Source organism: Mercenaria mercenaria, chromosome 12 (genome assembly GCF_021730395.1).
Source record: "Mercenaria mercenaria strain notata chromosome 12, MADL_Memer_1, whole genome shotgun sequence".
NCBI lineage: Eukaryota > Metazoa > Mollusca > Bivalvia > Venerida > Veneridae > Mercenaria > Mercenaria mercenaria.
Window position 1 is genome coordinate 52,462,598 of NC_069372.1, and position 21,711 is coordinate 52,484,308.

A 21,711-nucleotide genomic window follows, 5' to 3' on the forward strand; every position below is an offset into this window, starting at 1 on the left:
CAAGGTCACTCTCACACAAGAATGTTTTTGTTAGGAAAGAGAAAGTGACAGATGTGCTTTCAGAAAATTGGTTCTCATTTGTCCATTATTGATAAATTTTTAATTATACTTTAATTTTTACAATAAAATATTTCTCTTTTCCGAAGGGATCCAAATTTCTGACTTTAGCTAACAAGTCTGGTCTGTGCAAAGTCGTGGCAAAGATGGGTGATTCAGAGCCTGACACAAAGCTGTGTAATAACTGGTAAGTTTGTTAAATTCACTAACAAAATGAAAAAATGGATATATGAAGATATCATTACAGGTGTTCAACGTTGTTTAACTCTTACTTTACTCTAATCTCCCTCACTTATTACCTAGCATTTTAACAACTGACTGGAATACCTGCAACTTCCAGTCTCGGTGTACTTGACACTTGACAATATTCATCGCCAGATTCTTTTTATTACTCTCACTCTTTATACTAACATTTCTGACATGCACTAAGTCCTGTCTGTAACACTCATGATAGGGGTTGGCAGTATGCAGAGAAAGATGGATAGATTTGTAATTATAGACACTGCCAATGTGTAAGCCTGAGTAACAGATTTCATTTCTGTTCTTTCTGCAGAAATGCGCCTTTCAGTTTCAGTTCTTTTTGTATATTGACATCAAAAGACAGTAGATTTCTATGACTGTATAACAATGGCTTTAACTGAATGAAACATAACTTTCCAGGGCCACATTGACGTAATACTCCCCACAATCACAGGATTATCCCCAGGCCCTTTCAGTCGGGCTCAGCTCTCGGCTAAAATATCATAGTGCCCGGCTACAAAATTTCAATTACAAAATGTCATGTATACCTTATCACCTGCAAACATAACCAGCTATTGTCATGTATACATCTTATCACCTGTAAACATAACAGCTGAAAATTACCTGTTTTGACCATGCTCACCATGCTCACAGGCAAAATCGGTAATGTATACTAGTATAGTTGCTGAATGTCATCACGGACAGTGTTACAAACAGTCAGCTCATTTACTCACCAACTGTCAAATTGTACTTTCGTTTTCGTGCACGATAGTTTTTTTGCAATCCACATTTTATTTTGAGGGGAAATACATCGGTTTTAAATGCTTAATTGATGTATCAAACAAATTTTTATACATTGTGTTGCCTGTAATCAATTTTGACATGAATTAAAACGAAAGCAATCAGCAGAAATTGACAGTTTAAAGCAACACAGCGATTAGCTTAAAGCAGCATGCCTCCAGATTTGGTAAAAAATAATCTTTCTTTCAAATTGAAGTTTGGTCATATTATGAACATTAGAATATGAATTTTTGTTTCTAAAATATTTTTAAAGTTCCAAATCAAGAAAAAAGGATGACTGCATCGGGAATCGAACCCCGGACCGCCGCGGCAATAAAGACATTTTCCTGTCATTGTAACCAATAGCGCTATAGCTGAAGTAGTGCATAATGACTTCAAAATATAGATATTTATAATTGAGACAGTTTACCTGGAGTAAAAGCGTGACAAACGCTTCTCGATTTTCATCGTAAAAAGTAGTAAAAACCGCAAATTCTCATGTGTTTCCGTATCATAAAGTTTGTCAGTAATTAAGTTTTAAAGCCTTCCTAAGAAATATAGCATTTATTTCAAGATATCTAAAAAAATTTATTTTTTTGTTGTCGAACTATCTGGAGGCATGCCGCTTTAAGTACATGCTTCACTCAATACTTTGGGTCTATCAGATATTTACAAATTAAAGATCCATAATATTAAAGCTTTACATTTTATGTTAAAACAGATAATGCTGCTGTCCAAATAGACGCTATACATAATTAAATAGTTAGGAAAATGCTACTTTCAATATTACACATGAAATGATGAAGTTAGGGTCATAAAGGGAGAAAATCAAAACAGTGCATTTTATAGTACTTTCTATTCTGTTAATCATATAGTCAAACCTGTGTCAAATACATTAGAAAACAATTACCAAGCATTGGATTTAACAAGAAAATAATATATTTTATGTTCATAACAAAAAATGTGGCAGCCACATTTTAATCAAAAGCATTATGACCCTTTAATAATGTGTAATTTTTTAAAGTAACCATAAAAATTTCCTTAACACTAATAGGCATGTTCAATCGGTAATCTGTGGACATATTACTGCATTCTGTGCAGTGTTTTCAGGCCAAATATACACATTTCTTGTCCCCATTTACATCTGTTTGCCCAGATTCACTAGTCTGCTGTCTTCAGACTTATGACATATTCCCTGCATTATATATTCCCCATATTTACAAAAAGAAATAAAATAAAGAATTAGGCCAGAAATGAATACCAGCAATATACTAGTAGTGTAATTTTTAAAGTGCATTTTTAGAAATTTCATTTATAGTTTGTATTTATTAATGAAATCAGGGCCATAGCTACAGTAGGCTTTGATTTTACAGGAGGCACACTTTCACAAACTAGGTAGAGAGCTGGAAGCATATTACTGGAAATATGGTATATGCAGGAAATGACATTTTTTGCAAGACTAATACATATTTTGGAGATATTTAAATCTTTTTTTCAAAAACACTATCAATGCTTTGAACCCCCACAAATTCGACGAATGTAGGACGTTTTGGCCAGCGGACGTTTTGGCCCGGACGTTTCGGCCTAGGATCTTTCGGCCTAGGATGTTTTGGCCAGGCATTTTTTGGGGGTAGGACGTTTTGGCCAAAAATAAATTGTGGTTCCATATCGTGCAAAATATGGTCTGGAGATTATTCTAAAGAATGTTATAGTATAAGTGAACAAATTAAACTGATAATAAAACATACTCATGGTATTTTAATTTTATTTTTAGCTCACCTGTCACAAAGTGACAAGGTGAGCTTTTGTGATCGCGCGGTGTCCGTCGTCCGTCCGTAAACTTTTGCTTGTGACCACTCTAGAGGTCACATTTTTCATGGGATCTTTATGAAAGTTGGTCAGAATGTTCATATTGATGATATCTAGGTCAAGTTCGAAACTGGGTCACGTGCCGTCAAAATCTAGGTCAGTAGGTCTAAAAATAGAAAAACCTTGTGACCTCTCTAGAGGCCATATATTTCACAAGATCTTCATGAAAATTGGTCAGAATGTTCACCTTGATGATATCTAGGTCAAGTTCGAAACTGGGTCACGTGGGGTCAAAAACTAGGTCAGTAGGTCTAAAAATAGAAAAACCTTGTGACCTCTCTAGAGGCCATATTTCTCAATGGATCTTCATGAAAATAGGTCAGAATGTTCATCTTGATGATATCTAGGTCAAGTTCGAAACTGGGTCACGTGGGGTTAAAAACTAGGTCAGTAGATCTAAAAATAGAAAAACCTTGTGACCTCTCTAGAGGCCATATTTTTCATGAGATCTTCATGAATATTGGTCAGAATGTTTACCTTGATGATAACTAGGTCAAGTTCGAAACTGGGTCACGTAGGGTCAAAAACTAGGTCATTAGGTCTAAAAATAGAAAAACCTTGTGACCTCTCTAGAGGCCATATTTCTCAATGGATCTTCATGAAAATTGGTCAGAATGTTCATCTTGATGATATCTAGGTCAAGTTCGAAACTGGGTCACGTGGGGTTAAAAACTAGGTCAGTAGGTCTAAAAATAGAAAAACCTTGTGACCTCTCTAGAGGCCATATTTTTCATGACATCTTCATGAATATTGGTCAGAATGTTCACCTTGATGATATCTAGGTCAAGTTCGAAACTGGGTCATGTGGGGTCAAAATCTAGGTCAGTAGATCTAAAAATAGAAAAACCTTGTGACCTCTCTAGAGGCCATATTTCTCAATGGATCTTCATGAAAATTGGTCAGAATGTTCACCTTGATGATATCTAGGTCAAGTTCGAAACTGGGTCACGTGCGGTCAAAAACTAGGTCAGTAGGTCTAAAAATAGGAAAACATTGTGACCTCTCTAGAGGCGATATTTTTCAATGGATCTTCATGAAAATTGGTCAGAATGTTTACCTTGAAGATATCTAGGTCAAGTTCGAAACTGGGTCATGTGGGGTCAATAACTAGGTCAGTAGATCTAAAAATAGAAAAACCTTGTGACCTCTCTAGAGGCCATATTTTTCATGAGATCTTCATGAATATTGGTCAGAATGTTCATCTTGATGATATCTAAGTTAAATTCGAAACTGGGTCCTGTGGGGTCAAAAACTAGGTCAGTAGGTCTAAAAATAGAAAAAACCTTGTGACCTCTCTAGAGGCCATATTTCTCAATGGATCTTCATGAAAATTGGTGAGAATGTTCAGCTTGATGATATCTAGGTCAGGTTCATAACTGGGTCATGTGCGTTCAAAAACTAGGTCAGTAGGTCGAAAAATAGAAAAACCTTGTGACCTCTCTAGAGGCCATATTTTTCACGAGATCTTCATGAAAATTGGTGAGAATGTTCACCTTGATGATATCTAGGTCAAGTTTAAAAGTGGGTCACGTGCCTTCAAAAACTAGGTCATTAGGTCAAATAATAGAAAAACCTTGTGACCTCTCTAGAGGCCATATTTCTCAATGGATCTTCATGAAAATTGGTCAGAATTTTTTATCTTGATGATATCAAGTCACATGTGCTCAAAAACTAGGTCACTATGTCAAATAATAGAAATAACGACGTCATACTCAGTTGCACACTGGGTCATGTGGGGATAGGTGAGCGATTCAGGACCATCATGGTCCTCTTGTTTATAATCTTTTTATATGTATACATAAACATATACACATACACATTGTATATATGTGTGTGTGTGTGTGTATGTGAAAATATTTGCCATTTACAACCAAAAGAGTTATGAAAATAAATTTTATTCACAATTATTTTTTTTAAAAAGAATGATCAATTATACTGTAACATATGATAACATATTAATGTCCAGATCATAATTTGCATATTATGGAAATAATTTTTTTTTTGGCCAAAACATCCTATCTCAAAAATTTTCTTGGCCAAAACATCCTAGGCCGAAAGATCCCAGGCCGAAACGTCCGGGCCGAAACATCCGGGCCAAAACGTCCGTGGCCAAAATGTCCATCCTCCAAATTCGACAGGAGGCAAGCATACTTCCATTTTCCTCAGTCCTAGGAATGAAAATTGAAAGAGGGAATGAGGGGTGTGCTTCAGGCTTAAAGGAATATACTAACTTTTTAAATGTATTTCATTATCTGAATTTTAGGTAATGTATATTTCTTTTTTTTTCAGCAAAAAGCAGATTTCCTCTAATAATTTTGTGATGCATGAGATGCACTGTAAGCGGCACATCTCCCTGTGTGAACATTGCAATGAGCCTATACCCAAAAATGAGATGGACGTACATTATGAGGAAAATCATGCCAAAATTAAGTGTCCTAAATGTAAAACAGAAGTGGAGAAAATGTATTTAGAGGATCATGAGGTGACATTTTTCACTAATTATTATGCTCCCCGAAAAGGTTTTAGTGCAGTGATGGGTGCATATTATAATTGCAGTCATGTCCATCCATCAGTTAGTTAGAAGAACAAGAATTCTGATTGTCCAATTTTAGCAAAAGTTTAAATGATGTTTGAATGACAGAGTTGATCAGGTTCATGAAAAAAAAAGACCAGGTCAGAAAGGATATTCAGTATAATCATATCAGTCATATTGCCACACAATGTATACCGGTAACAAGCTTAATCCATTAATAGATATTCCCGTGTATAACAGGATACTTGTATAAAGTTTGTACTTGGTTTTATTAAAAGAAGGTTAATTATAATTTTCATGATTTGCCAGTTCTTGGGATAGCTGTATTAAATAAGTCTATATTATTTTTTCATTTCAGGAAAATTCTTGCTCAAAAAAGCCTATGCACTGTGTTTATTGTGAGTTAGAATTTCCAAAAGATCAATTAGAGTCTCACTTGGACTGTTGTGGGAGTCGGACTGAACCGTGTCCAAAATGTGGCCAGTTCATTATGCTGAAAGAACAGACAAAACATGATGAGAGTAACTGTACTTACCCGGAAGTAAAACCCAAAAATAATAATGTAGCTGATGGACAAGTTCGTAGACCTGACAATTTCCTTGATGATATATTCAGGAGCAGGGGAGGATACTCTGGAGGAAGGGATTTCGGACCATTTGTAGATAACTCGTTTGGTGCTGATTTGGGTCCCAGGAGGCAAGCTAATGTACGACATGCCTCAAAGGTCAACAATAAGAAACCAGAGGTTAATAAAAAACAAGGTAAATGTATGACAAGAATATTGTTAGCACTTTTCAATACTTGCATATTATATGTAATTAAAAGCTGTCCAGTATGGCAGTATCTAAGGTAAATTATATATAATCATTCCAGTGTTTTTGGTATTTTACTAAATTAAATGTTATATTAAACTCCTCTCAAATGAGCATCCTTTGGAGGATTTGGTGTGACATATGAATTTTGACAGTGGTGACAATTAAATGTTTTTTCTGAAATATACTCCACTGGGCTTTAGATAACTGTTATTTTGAAGTGGTCTATATATTAGATGCCAACACTTTGCCCTGATTTACCTGATTTTTGATAAAAACAATGTATTTGATGTGTATACATGTTATAGGTCCAGCAGAAGCGGAGTCAGAGTATGATAGATTACTGGCGATGCACCTGGCACAGGATCTCCACCAGGATGAGAGTATGGATGAGATTGTCCGAGCCTTCAACAAACCACAGTCACCAACCTATCCAAGCTCACAAGTCAGATATGGACGGAACTCTTTATCAGAAGGTACATTGAGATGTGATCATCATTATTTTGATTGTACATTGGTATGAGTATGTACATGTTGTTATTGGCAGGTGGTTGTGTAATGAGATATTCTACTGCTTTCTATTGTACTTTTTCTTGGTATTTGTTCATCTTTCACTAAAACAATCTGGCAAAAATAAAACCACTGTGAATACTTCCCGAACTTCAGTGTATATTAGACAGTGGTGATTTTCTGAAGAGTTTATCAAGAAATATTCATGTACAAAAATGATCTGTTTATTAAACCAGTGGTTACCTTCTATGATATTGCTGTTATTTACCCCTGATCCACCACAAAACAAGTTTCAGGGCTGTATTTGAATCATTTTGTCTTGTTCTTATACATTTGTCTGATTCTTATTGTATACATTTTTGCAAATATTTGTTAGTTTATTTCTTCTTTTATATGAAGCATCTTTGCATTGGTCTCTACATGCATTTTATAAACAGTATCATTCAGTTGAAAATTTAAGTTAATTATTAATATGGTAATATTATTAAATTTTGTGTGAATGAAATTTCATAGTTTTTACCAGAATGGCTCTTTCCTGCAGATATTAAATCATGAAATTCTGTGTTTGCAGATAAAATGAACAGTGACTTTATTTGTTTATTGTGATTTAAGTTCACAGATCGACACAACCTGAAATCAGCAAAAATTAGTCCCTCATGAATATTAATGATTTCAAAGATAGTGTGTATGTTGATACTTTTTTTTATTTCTCAGATTCTGTGATGATACCATGTGAGTTTTGTGGAGAACCATTTGATGCTGAAGATCTTGTGCAACATCAGGTTTGGTATTTTTTCGTTTATAAAAAAACCCCAAAAAACAGGCGAAGTAACAAAGAGTTGCTAGTATTTTATGTGTTTCTAGCTTGAATAAGGTTGTTAAAGCCTGCAAATGAAGTTTAGGTAGGTATATACGAGTCATGTTTGGCAGTCACGGGATCAGTCAGAAGCAGACTTTGTGGCTCAAACTACTTCCAAATTCCAATGAAACTTCATACACATGACCACCATGAAGTGTAGATGTGTTTGTTCTAAGATAGACAAAGGTAGGTGGCACTGATATTCCTATCTCCCTCAAGTACGTGGCAAAATATACTTTCACAGTTTTAAAGGGATTTCATTGAAACATTTGGGTGGGCACCACCTGCCTTCCAAAAACTTCACTTATCTAGTATGCATAAATCTGGTTATTTTATATAGGTGAAGGTCACTTTCATTTTATATTATCATGACAAAGAGATCTCCAAGTTTTAAGCATAAATTATGGAATTTTGGAATGAACTTTGTTTTTATAAAAACAGAGTGGATGTTCACTGGAGCGTATAAGTGCCATGTTACCACAGATGACAACTGCAAACAATGCCAGAGACTTGCCAAACAGTCCGTCAAATACTGTGCAACCACCGAGTATCATCAACAATTTACAGCGTTATGGTGCTGATGAATGGTAAGACCCTTCGTTTGTCTGAGACATTTTGAAGGATTGGTCGGAGCATATACAACTGTATGATTGCTTTGTACTTTAAGTTATTGGTAACCAGCTGACTGAAAGGTTTAAGATTAGCCACTTAAGTCACCAAATTTTTTTCAAAAACATTTTTTTTTGAATTTCACAAAACTGTCTTTTAACAAATACTTTTATGTTTTCACCTCTTAGTTTTGCAAGATAATGATTAATATTTGTTTCGTTGAAAACTGTGACATACATTTTGCTTGAACCTTGGAAGGAAAGGTGCCACAGTTTTTATATGTGCTGCTGTTTTGAAGACGCCCACATATAGTCTGGAAAGAACTTTCCTTAGAAGACATTTGGAGTTGTTCTATTGGTGAACTGAATGACCTGGAAGCTGATTGTAATGATATATACAACAGAATACATGTATTTGCAATTTATAACAAGAAATATCTTTAAAAAAGATGGTTGGCGTGATGTAACTGAAGCACAAGTTATATATGGGCAGAAACCAGTATTTTAAATCTTTTGGCAATGTTGAAAGGGGCCTCTGTGAAGTTTTGAATGAGGACAATAGTTCTGAAGAAGACTGTGTTTAGAAATTGTGAAGGGACACACGACGGACACCAAACAATCACAAAAGCTCACTTTGAGCCTTTGGTGCTTAAAAGATGGTAACAGTAAGCAAACAATATTGAAATACGTTCTATACATTATTTCTGGAATTGCTGGAAGCAACATGAACCCTTACCCTACTTCAGCTTATTATCAAATTTGTCTATCATTCAGAATAATTTATGTACAGTACTGTTTTCACCGGAAAGATTAATTTAAAATTGAGAGTCTAAAATTTAACAGTATCGGACATGTTGTTGCAGGTTAGTAATGATTTGCACTGGTTAGAAATTGTTGCTGTAATGCAGGGTAAGAGATAATGACTGTATAAAACAAATAACCTTTTTGTAAAAACAAAACTTAAGGAAAGGAAACTTAACAAAACAGAAATAACTTAACAAAACAGAAATATGTCTGGATGAGCAGATGAATATTTGGTTATGCCCACTTGTTCAAGTTGTACGCATACAACCCGATGGTGCTGTACTTATAGAGGTTATAGATGACGAACGCGTTGTCATTTCACTCAGTGTCACACATATGAGTGAAGCATTTTCAGCCTTTCCTCCAATCAGCGCCACTCTTACAAAATCTCTCATTATGGCTGAAAATACCGAGAATACTTTACCAAGCAATCTGATTGGTACATTATTCAGGCGGCATAAGGTCATACGAGGTCATAAAATCGTGCTTAATACGGCACGCCGAAAAATAACATGTTGACAAATTGAAAGAATATAGAATGTAAATTAATATATTGTTTTGGAATTCATGTAAAATTAACAACAGAATATGAATTGCACTAGCGATTCGTGTTAGTTTGCCAATTCATATTCTGTCATTTATTTCACATGAACTGCTAAAATATTATTTCATTGCTTAATTAAGTCATTTGAAAATATACAGGAATGCATTTTGAAATGAGAAAAGGAAAGTTGTTTTTGATAGCCATATTGACACAGTCACTGCATCTTTATCTAATATAGATCTGTTTTAAAAATGAAATTGATTAAATGCTTGTCATAGACTGTAATATTGTTTCTAGGTTGGATGATACAGCTGGAATGGGCTATGATATACCTCCAGGAATGGGCTATGATATACCACCAGGAATGGGCTATGATATACCACCACAGACAGGAGAAATAGATGACCAGTTTTTGCCTTGTGAATTCTGCAATGAACTCTTCCCTTTGGATAGCCTTGTACAGCATCAGGTCAGGTTCAGGTTTGATAGATAGATCAAAACTTTTTCTTTAATTTTTAGCAGATCTTAGCTCAACTTTAAATAAGTTTGCGTTTGGGAACCAGTCAGAGAATGGAGCCTTGTCATTGGTCAATGTCAAAATCAACCTTTGAAATAGCCAGTCGGATGCTGGAGAATTGAGACTGGTCTCCAAACCGAAGTTTAAGTAACTTTAACCCAGAAGTAATGCACTAGAGGATAAATCCAGCAAGGGTAAATGACACAATTAGTTGCTCTTCCAACTAAAATTTCTATGCTTGATTCAGATTTTAAATCGAGGTCGCTTACCTGTATGATTTACTTTTAACATTTTACAGTTTTCTCTGCATTTAACACTCAATTTCTTAACTTTGGTATAGTGAAAGAAAGCTGTTTTTTCCTGCATCTCTTTGACATGGTTTTAAAACTTTATCATAGTAAAATATGAGTAGAAAGCTAACTTCCAGGCTAGATTTATAAAGGTATATAGATGGTAATGATTTGAACCCATGGATGTCCAAACAGCTTGACAAATAGATATTGTGTTAGGTTTTTATCCTTAATGATTCTGGACTGCAGTACCTATTAAACTTTTTTCAAATAATACTGCTGCAGTGAATATGCCTACAAACTGACTGCGACAAAATTGTCAGATTTATTTATACCTATTCAAGATGTTCTTTTTCTATCAAATTCAGGCTATGTGTGATAGAATGACTATGACCCCAAGGCCAGATACGCCGCCAGATGAAAGACGTCCGAAACCTAAAAAGAAAAATTCTTTAACAAGTGCTCAGAGACTTGCTGCTGATTTTCCAAACCTTAACTCCAAACGTCACCAACCCCCACCCACTCTGTTTAGATCTCATATTGACAGCGATGATGATGGTGCACCTGGTGTTAACCGTAACGCTAGTGGTGCTCATAGGGTTCAAAAGCCAAAACCTGCCGTAAATGGTGCTTATAAAACTAATGTCACTTCTCCTGCCAGAGAAATTAGATCAACATTAAAAAAATATGGGGTAGAAAGCACTGACAGGGGAGATTACTACACAGGACGTGGTAGTGTTTCCCGACAGAGTGACGAATCGGCAACTGATTCCTGGCTTGAACCAAGTCAGGCTCGCAGCCAGAAAAAAGTTGGTAATACAAGGACTCGAAGTACATTGAATAATCTTTTAAATGATAATGATGAAACATCGTCACATGACCTCCTAGGTCATATAGGTGGTGCTCCTGCCAGGAAAAGGGAGACAAATCCAGTCCCAAGACAGAAAGTATCTGTGACATCAGGAAATGCAAAAGGTAAATCATAATTATATGCATGTTGAATGAACTGTTAATGATAAAAAATAGATTGTAGAACAAGCATTATGTTTACATTATGTTAAATAAATATTTCTCGCTCATTTAGGTAACAGTAGTGTTTACATGTTCCGATAGGAGTTTTTGAAAACTTTCTAAAATTTAAAGAAGTGCCATAAAATATAGAGTAAAGTTTTCACCCGTATTCAAGGATTATTTCTAAGTAGAACCTTAAAACATAAAAAGTATTGTTGTGACAGGTGTAGCAAAGGTAAAGAGTACAGCAACAGTGAGAGATGTCCAGAGAGAGCTGTCGAGATACACTGCGAGTAACGCTTCGGGTGGTGCCTCGCAAAACAGGTCAGTAAATACTGGAATACATGCTGTATGTAACATGCAATTCAATTTTCTGTTCAGTTTAAATTCGCAACAGCGTTAATTTTTTTATATGAATGCAAAATTGCTGTTTGTATATTGTAAAGCTTTAAGGATCGTTAAATGTCTGCCATCCATAATTTCTTTAAAGAATATCCATTAAACCAGTTTCAACCAAACTCCACAAGAATGTTCTTTGGGTGGTCCTTCAAATCTAGGTCATCCTTTTCTGTGGCAACCAAAATAATAACTTAAAAAAGCTATTGGCTCGATTTCACAATAATTTTACAGTAATGTTTCTTGGGTGAACCTCTACCAATTCTTTCAAGCCATGATTTGATTTGATTGGTTAAAAAACATGGCCACCAGGAGGCAAGGCTAGTTTTCTCTATATGGCTATCAGGAAAACTTCTCAAAAACCACTGGCCCAACTGAAATGTACTTTGGGTGACATTGCACTAGATACCTTCAAGACATGTTGATTTGTTACAAAAACATGGGGAATGGGACTAGTTTTCTCTATATGGAAAGCTTTAAATAGCCTTCACCTCTGAAATAGCTGACCCAGTTTTAAATTAATTTCACACAAGTATTCCTTGGGTGGTCATCTTCCAAGTTCTTTCAGGTAATTCCACTATGTTAAAAATATGGCAATGAGAAGGCTGGTCACGTTTTTAGCTCACCTGAGCCAAAGGCTCATGGTGGGCTTTTGTGACCGCTCAAGTCCATCGTCTGTCGTGGGTCTGTCAACAATTTCTAAAAACATCTTCTTCTTCAAAACCACTGAGCAGATTTACACCAAACTTCAGAGGAATGATCCTTGGATGGCCCCCTTTCAAAATTGTTCAAAGAATTGAATTCCACACAGAACTCTGGTTGCCATGGCAACCGAAAGGAAAAACTTAAAAAATCTTGTTGTCTAAAACCGCAAGGCATAGAGCCTCGATATTTGGCATGTGACATCATCTAATGTTCCTCTAAGAAGATTGTTCAAATTATGCCCCTGGGGTGAAAAGAGGCCCCGCCCCGGGAGTCCCAAGTTTTATATAGACTTATATAGGAAAAAACTTGAAAAATCTTTTTGTCTGAAACCACAAGACCTAGGCTTTTGATATTTGGTATGTTGCATTGCCTAGTGGTCCTCTACCAAGATTGTTCAAATTATTACCTTGGGGTGAAAAGAGGCCCCGTCCTGGGGGTCACAACTTTTACATATATTATATAGGAAAACACTTTTAAAATCTTCTTGTCTGAAACTGCAAGGCCTAGGCTTTTGATATTTGGTGTGTTGCATTGCCTAGTGTTCCTCTACCAAAATTGTTCAAATTATGCCCCTGGAGTGAAAAGAGGCTCTGCCTTGGGGGTCGCAAGTTTAACATAGACTATATAGGAAAAAAATTAAAAAATCTTCTACATTCCAGAGCTTACATTGTTGGTTTTGCCATGCTTGTTTTCATACATCATGATGTACAGCATGTAACCATTCTGCTCACAATTTGAACAGACTCAAATACTGTAAAATCATTCATTGTTGTGGCCAAATTTAGCCTCTCCCACCTCCTTACCTTACCTGCAAAATGGCTTTTTTGGCACAACGCAAAAAAATCATCTACCAATGAAATTAAATGATTTTACAGTATATCATTTTTCAAATGACAACTACAAACTTTGGAGTTATTTCTTAGTGAATAGCTAAATGCAGTTCTTAGTAACTAATAGCATAGTAAACTAATATTATATATCTTCATTTATAAACTTGAACATCCTATAGAGTATTTATGTGTCATTTACTCAGAAATTGGCAGTACAAAATTTTGAAGCTTTGTATTTTTCCAATATCAACTATTTGTCCATAGTTAGGAAATTTTGTATACTTATAGATCAAGTAAACCTGATTTCAAGGTGCGTGTCCGTCCGACTGAAGCAGATGAACCATCTGACCTAGTTTCAGGACAAAGACAGCGTACACGTGCAAACAACGTTTTTGGTGCACCTTCAAATAAAACCTCAACAGTAAGAAAATACCATCTTTTTCTTATTGATTTTAATTAAAAAATATGAAACAGGTAATGGATTAGTTTTATTACATTACATTTTCATATCTAGTGCAAATTTGGAAGAAAATAACTGTCATTTTAGAAAGATTGTCTTATAGACATGTAAATACAGTAATGCGCAGAAAGGCACCGCTGGTCTCCCTTCATCAGTAAATTCAAAAAGTGCTAAGTCCACAGATGTTAATGTCACAAAAACTAACCAGTATGTTTTATTTGTTTCAGAGACGGAGAACAGACAATACATAATGCAGCATAAACATTCCATAAGAATTAGCACCTGTGATATTTGCCATTTAGTGTCCCGTTACCCATATTTGTGTGATATCCATTTTATATATAAGTGTCTTATAGATGAATTTTACTTGGTACCAAGTACCATAAAAAATGTTTCTGCTGGTAATGGTAAAAAGCTACTATTACATATGTTCAATGTATTTTCAACCACCATATACTTACAATAGGACCTGAGACATCAAAATTTTTCATGTGGACACAGATTTAATATTTGGTGCATCAAATTACTTGACTATATTTTAATATGTCAAAGCCTTATAAGAGTTCATGAAAGGAATTATTTTTAATTCTACAGAAGCTAAAGAACAATTTTTCAATCATTTATTTTATACCAGAAGGTGCCTATATAATAAAATGATTACTAGTGATGCATCGAGAAATATGCGCTCGTTCTTTGCCAACATAAAATTGGCTTCTTAAAGTTATGCGAAATTTATGCCACAGAACTGGTGCATGATCCTCAATACAGAGCTTATAACCTGTCAGTATTTCAGCGTGTTATTGTACAAGATATTTGAATGGGAAGTATGTGATATGATAGTGAAATAACAAACAAATGCCATTAGTTTCAATTGTCATTGAATTCAGTAACATTCAGACCTTACATTTACAATGAAATTTAAGTATTTTACAAAAATATTAGATGTTGATTGGCCTAAATATCACATCTTTAATCTGAAAAGTACAGCAGCTCAGGATACAGGAAAGTTCCAGTTTTGATTCTCTTTGTTGTAGAAACCAGCACTGTTTTGACTGTTTTAATGTTTTTATTCCAAAGTATCATCAGTATAAACTTCTGAACTGCTTGATTTGTCTTTTAAAACTTGCTTCAGTAGGCAGTTTTGATTTAAAAACCAAATATGTATTTACACCTTAGGCTAGTAATTTACCATGCAATATGATTTGAGTAGGCTATTTATGGTCTCCTTATTCTGATGTCAAGAGTTTCTTATGCAAATGTAATTACTGTAAAAGCACATATTTTCGCTGGGTCAGAATTTTGCGAATTCGAAATTTTGAGTATGTTTGTGAGGTTTAATATTCGCGAAATTGTAAAAATTGTATCCTACTTGAATTTGAATTATACTAATGGTGAATATTTATGTGAGGATTAATTTTCGCGAGATGTAGGTCCTCGCGACTATAACGAAAATTACTGCTTTTACAGTATAGTTCTAAAAATATGGGATATGCAAGGATAGACAAGTTTCTGATTCATCGATACAAGTGATTAAAAAATTCATCGAAGATTAGAATTTATTCATTAATATATTTATACCATTATATCATGATATATGCAGTTTGATGACTGTTGATATAAGTCATGTAGTGTATACTTCAGTCCAAGACGGCTGTTAATGAAAGTATTAATTTGTGATTCATTGTGCTTGAAAGAACCGTCTTTCAGAATTCTGTTTTTTTTTTTTAAAGTTAATTAGGTCATTTTGGATACTCTTTTGCTTCCCTTAAAGAAATGTTTACACCCTCCCCCACCCCTCCCAGATAACTTGAAAAATTGAAAAACCATTTCCTTTTAAGGAAACAATTCTATTTTGCTTATTTGGAGAATCTGAAAATGTCAACAGCAAATGTTCATCCCAAGTTCATTATATCTATGCAGACCGTTTTCAGTTTTTGTGTTTATGTCACTGTAATTAAATCATTTTACAGGGTTAATTTTTGTTTATGGTTCATTGATTGTGATTTAATCTGTGAAAACTTAAATAAAGACTTTGTAAGGGCATTCATAGTCTTGACCTTGAATTTACCTATTTATCAATATCTAATGAAGGTTGTTTTCTAAACTGTTCGCTGAAACTGTTTGATTAAATCAGAATGTTAAATATGAAAATGATCAACACGAAACCATTGAAGTAGCTAGGCTATAACATACCTGTATTCTCATGACAATACATGATTGTAAATTGGCAAGATATGCTTTTATTTATCTTTATTTTAATATGGTATAACTATAGTGTTATGTGATTTGTTTTGTTTTTGTTTCATTTAACATCACATCACCACAGTTATAAGTGATGTTTTAGAAGAAACTTTTACTTTTAGTCAAACCTGTATAAAACAGATTTTAAGGGAGCGACACAGTCTGACTGCTTAAAGCAGGTGACTGCTTAAGACTGCTTAAGTGGTTGTTTAATGCAGGTGGCGTCTAAGGCAGGTTCAACTGTATGTTATGAATTATCTTAGATATTAGCTCATTATTAGTCTCTTTGGACATGATGTATTTCCTCGTTAGGCATTAACATTCTTTTTGAGCTGCTGGTTTCTTTTCAAATTCAGCAAAAGTTGGTTAAAACAAACTTTTTGTCATAGATTGATACCAGTTTCTTAGTTTGCAAATGAAGTTAAAAAACAAAAAACAGGTGAACAACCCAAGCCTGCTAGATCTCTGTTTATTAACCCTTAGCCTGCAGGTGGCAAGTGATTCTGCCTTTGTGACCTGCAGACCAAGATCTGCCTGCACATCCGTGCAGGCTGATCACCCTTTTAACGGTTAATGGTACTGTCCGAATTGAAAGATGGACAAGTTCATTATAATAGAAATTTAGCAGGGTAAGGGTTAATGAGAGAAGCCATGCTTTTTAAACAAAGTTGTTACTCAAACAGAAATGCACATTAAAATATAATCAGAATCTAAAGTTTCTGACCTTTATATCTTGTCAAAGAAGTATAAAATACACAGAATGGCAACTGGCTGTAATCTCGCGTGAGCTCATGTCAGAGCGTGATTCGGCGTTATCTTACTAAAAACAAACATCGGCGACCATGGAGTTACAATTTGTACCTTTAAAACTACATTTAAAATACATGTTAGCTTCTAAAACAAAATTAGTTTAATTTGAAATGGTCTTAAGACACGAAGTACACATTTTTTTTGCCATCGAAAGAAGCGTGGTCATACGGTGATAATTATTCTACCGATGAATAATTGCTTTCGCATACAAAATGGCGCGCGGAGAAAGCGCCACTTCCGGTAAACGAGATCTCGTTTTTTTGTCACGGGAGGTTGGCGAGATTTGCTCTATATGCCTTTCAAGTTGCCAATCTATTTATTTTTATAGCTCTTTGATCTTGTGTAAGTTATTCTGTTAGAAATATTTTAAAAACTATTGTATTCATTCATATTTTAACTTCCAGAATGGCTAATTGGAATTACTTGCATGGCAATAAGAGGCATTTGCCATACTTTTTGTTTTGTTTTCCATAAATTGTCATGGTTAAGAATCGCTGCTGAATTTAAGTTCATATTGTTTGTTATTTTCTGTTTATCATTGATTTATATATAATAAGTTTTGAAATTATTCTTCAGCTTCTCACCATAAGTGTGAATAGTCAAAGGTGCTTTAAGATTTTTTGAAATTCCAAATAAGGTAAAAATGTATTTAAGTCTATTATTACCCCTGAGTTTTGAGCACCTGTGGAATGATAAAATGGTATTTATGATTGGGCTTTAATACTTTGTTATTGGAATAAAATTGATAGAAAAAAATCATAAGTTTGATTACTTATTTATTTATAAATTCCAGATTCAAAGTTGGCCACATTCAATAGTCTAGAATGACAGAAAGAGAACATAACACATTTTTAGCCCACCATCATCAGATGGTGGGCTATTAAAATCACTCTGCGTCCGTGGTCCGTCCGTCTGTCATTCCGTCCGTCCGTCCGTCCGTCCGTTAACAATTTCTCGTTATCGCATCTCCTCAGAAACTACTGGGGGGATTTTGACCAAACTTTGTCAGAATGATGTATCGGTGCCCTAGTTGTGTCCCCCTGAAAATCAGACTGGTTCAACAATTTATGAGTGAGTTATGGCCCTTTGTTTATTTCTATAATTTATATAGATTTATATAGGGAAAAACTTTGAAAACCTTCTTGTCCAAAACCACAGAGCCTAGGGCTTTGATATTTGGTATGAAGCATCATCTAGTGGTCCTCTACCAAGATGATTCAAATTATTTCTCTGGGGTCAAATATGGCCCCGCCCTGGTGGTCACATGGTTTATATAGACTTATATAGGGAAAAACTTTGAATAACCTCTTGTCCAAAACCACAGGGCCTAGGGCTTTGATAATTTGTATGTGACATCATCTAGTGGTCTTCAACTAAGATTGTTCAAATTATACCCCTAGGGTCAAATATGGCCCCACCCTGGGAGTCATATGGTTTACATAGACTTATATAGGGAAAAACTTTGAAAATCTTCTTGTCCAAACCACAAAGCCTAGGGCTTTGATACTTGTAATGTAGCATCATCTAGTGGTTCTCTACCAAGTTTGTCAAATTATCCTCCTAGGGTTAAATATGGCCTCCCTGGGGTCACATGGTTCATATAGACTTATATAGGGAAAAGCTTTTAAAATGTTCTTGTCAGTAACTACAACATTCAAACTTGGACCACATGTATATTTTTGAGTGGCAAGATGAACCTTGACATGAGTTGACATTGATTCTGACGTAGTGACCTACTTTCACATTTCTGTAGCTACAGCCTTCAAATTTGGACCACATGCATAATTTTGTGCACTGGAAAAAAACTTTGACCTTTATTTTGACCTAGTGACCTACTTTCACATTTTTGAAGGTACAGGCATCAAATTTGGACCATATGCATAGTTTTGTGTTTCAAAATGAAATTTGACCTTGATTTTGACCAAGTGACCTACTTTCACATTTCTCAAGCTACAGCATTCAAATTTGGACTACATGCATAGTTTGTGTACCGAAAAAAACTTTGACCTTGACATTGACCTAGTGACCTACTTTCACATTTTTGAAGGTACAGGCTTCATATTTGGACCACATGCATAGTTTTGTATTCTGAAATAAAATTTGACCTTGATTTTGACCTAGTGACCTACTTTTACATTTCTCAAGCTACAGCCTTCAAATTTGGACCACTTGCATAGTTTTGTGTACTGAAATGACCTTTGACCTTTACATTGACATAGTGACCTACTTTCACATTTTTAAGGTACATGCTTCAAATTTGGACCACATGCATAGTTTTGTATTCCGAAATAAAAATTGACCTTGATTTTGACCTAGTGACCTACTTTTACATTTCTCAAGCTACAGCCTTCAAATTTGGACCTCATGCATAGTTTTGTGTACCGAAACAAACTTTGACCTTTACATTGACCTCGTGACCTACTTTCACATTTTTAAGGTACAGGCTTCAAATTTGGACCACATGCATAGTTTTGTATTCCGAAGTAAAATTTGACCATAATTTTGACCTAGTGACCTACTTTTACATTTCTCAAGCTACAGCCTTCAAATTTGGACCACTTGAATAGTTTTGTGTACCGAAATGAACTTTGACCTTGACTTAAGATTGACCTAGTGACCTACTTTCACATTTCTGTAGCTACAGGCTTCAAATTTAGGACCACATGCATAGTTTTGTGTACCGAAACAAACTTTGACCTTGACATTGACCTAGTGACCTACTTTCACATTTTTGAAGGTACAGGCTTCAAATTTGGACCACATGCATAGATTTGTGTTGTGTACGGAAATGAAATTTGACCTTGAGCTAGTCAATAAGTCTTGAAATTTGGAACACTCAAAAATGGCACATTGGTGGGCACCAAGATCACTCTGTGATCTCTTGTTTAGAGTTAATGTTCCATTTAAGACAATTTGTTTTCATTAAACTGTACCTTTTGTATATACAGAAGTATTCTAGTGCCTCCATGCTAGTATCTCCTGATTACTAAGTAAGATTTACTTTTGACCAATCACAACTAGTTTTACAACCTGTGATCATATTAGAAGTCTTCATCAGTATGTTCAAAGGTTTATATTGTTCTAGAGTAGAAGCAGTGGTTACACTATCTGACTAAGAAACTGGGGATTGTGAGTTTGATCACCTCCTACATTTAAAGTACTGCGGAATCATTTAATTTCGTGGGCAATATTTTTCGTGGTTTTGGCTAAAGGGGTTCTCTTTTTATGGGTATATGAATTTGTGGATCATATATTCTCAAGATCAATGAGACAATAACTCCTAGTAGGACTTAGCTGTAGAAGTCCCCTCATTTGATGCACATTCAGTCATTTTTCATATATAGTGTGATGCAGAGATTTCACCAGCATTAGCGTTCCTATCATAAAAATCGTACATCATTTGTATTACAAATACAATCTAAGGGCTGCATGTCATTGTCAGATTACACATTAATGTTACCATAGTAGTCTCCAGTTTAGGCGATTGTCTCACATTTGTAATTGATTGTTTGGATAGCAGCAGGGAATGATGGTCAGTGGACCATTTAAATCAATATTAATCAGTTGTCTTTATTGATATCTTTGTTAACTTAACCCTTAAACGAACAACTGCACATTACGATTGATGATCTCAAATCTTGGTCTGTACATCCTTGTTAGACCTGTATTAACCATTTTTTGATTATAATGCTAGGGGCATAAGAGCTTCTAAAGAAAAAACCTTTGAACAACTTCTCATTTAACCTTTACCTTGCTAAATTTCAAAAATGGACTGTCTTATAATCATTCAATTTGAGCAGTTCTATTTGTTATTCAAAGGGGTGTTCACTGAAAATTTACTGACTGAATAGCGAACAGTACAGACCAGGTTAAAGGTTAACTGATTGATAGATATTTGCTAAACTTGGTCAAAGGCATCCTCTTTGTAAATAGTATTGCAACTAGTAAATAGTATTTCAGCTTCACTATTTAAACTATAAGTCGCGATATTGCATTAAACCTTTTGTCAGCAACCACATCTGTATCTGTGTCTGAAATGGTTAATTTCTAGTATACGAGCTGGTGTGTTAGTAAGTACTAGCGGAAATGGATTGAAACTTGTCCACTCTCATGATCTGACATGCAATGCACAGGTTTCATAATTCTATCTGCTTTTAAGGCTGTGTCACATTTTGTCCCAGCAAGTTTTGTTTTAGTTTTTGTACGTCAACCAGTATCTAAATAACCATTAGTATAGAGGGAATGGATTGAAAGTTCACTTTCTTGTTGATGTCCATCGTTCGGCTGTTGCCAACAATTTTGTTGAAGAACGTCTACTAAAACCCTAAGCGGATTTCACTGAAACTTCACAGGAAAGCTATCAAACATCATGAGATTGTTGTTCAGCATGTGGAGTTGTGCACATGGAGTTTTATGTGGGATTTAAGCATCCCCGATCCGACAAAAAGTTTCAGTTTCTTTTATATATTTGTTTATCCTTAGCCCTCCCCACTCCCTCTCCCTGTTCCCACCTCCCACTATGAAAGTTTACTTTGTCTGCATTTTTAATCAAAGCCTTGAAATGTCTGATGGTTGTGGGTTTTTGGTAGATTTATTTTCTGTTTAAACGCCAGTCTATGAATATACATGAATGAGAAACAAATACAAATTTAATGAGCCTCATGGCTAAGATGAACTCTGCCTGACCCAGGTTGTGATGTAACCATGGGCTGGAATACCTTATCATTGATAGATCTTATATCATCTAAATGGTCAGTGTGAGTGGATACAGGTTGAGTAAGATCTGCTTGTTCATTGATAATTCATCCGCATTGTTTATGAATGGGACTATTTTG

General features: G+C 35.1%; 1 protein-coding gene across 1 annotated transcript; it reads left to right on the top strand.

Annotated features, from left to right (window-relative positions):
• Positions 1–4: 4 nt before the first annotated feature.
• LOC123533714 (TRAF-type zinc finger domain-containing protein 1-like) lies at positions 5–17,383 on the top strand. Its single transcript, XM_045315513.2, has 11 exons — positions 5–244; positions 5,236–5,428; positions 5,838–6,240; positions 6,600–6,767; positions 7,516–7,583; positions 8,102–8,247; positions 9,914–10,085; positions 10,792–11,398; positions 11,659–11,758; positions 13,654–13,786; positions 14,053–17,383. The coding sequence occupies exons 1-11, from the start codon at positions 204–206 to the stop codon at positions 14,074–14,076; spliced, it is 2,055 nt and encodes a 684-aa protein (XP_045171448.2). The 5' UTR covers positions 5–203; the 3' UTR covers positions 14,077–17,383.
• Positions 17,384–21,711: the final 4,328 nt, after the last annotated feature.

Coding starts and splice junctions, on each gene's coding strand:
- LOC123533714 (XM_045315513.2), top strand. CDS start 204: ATGGGTGATTCAGAGCCTGACACAAAGCTGTGTAATAACTG. Junction 6,241..6,599: donor AGAGGTTAATAAAAAACAAG/GTAAATGTATGA, acceptor TACATGTTATAG/GTCCAGCAGAAGCGGAGTCA. Junction 8,248..9,913: donor CGTTATGGTGCTGATGAATG/GTAAGACCCTTC, acceptor TATTGTTTCTAG/GTTGGATGATACAGCTGGAA.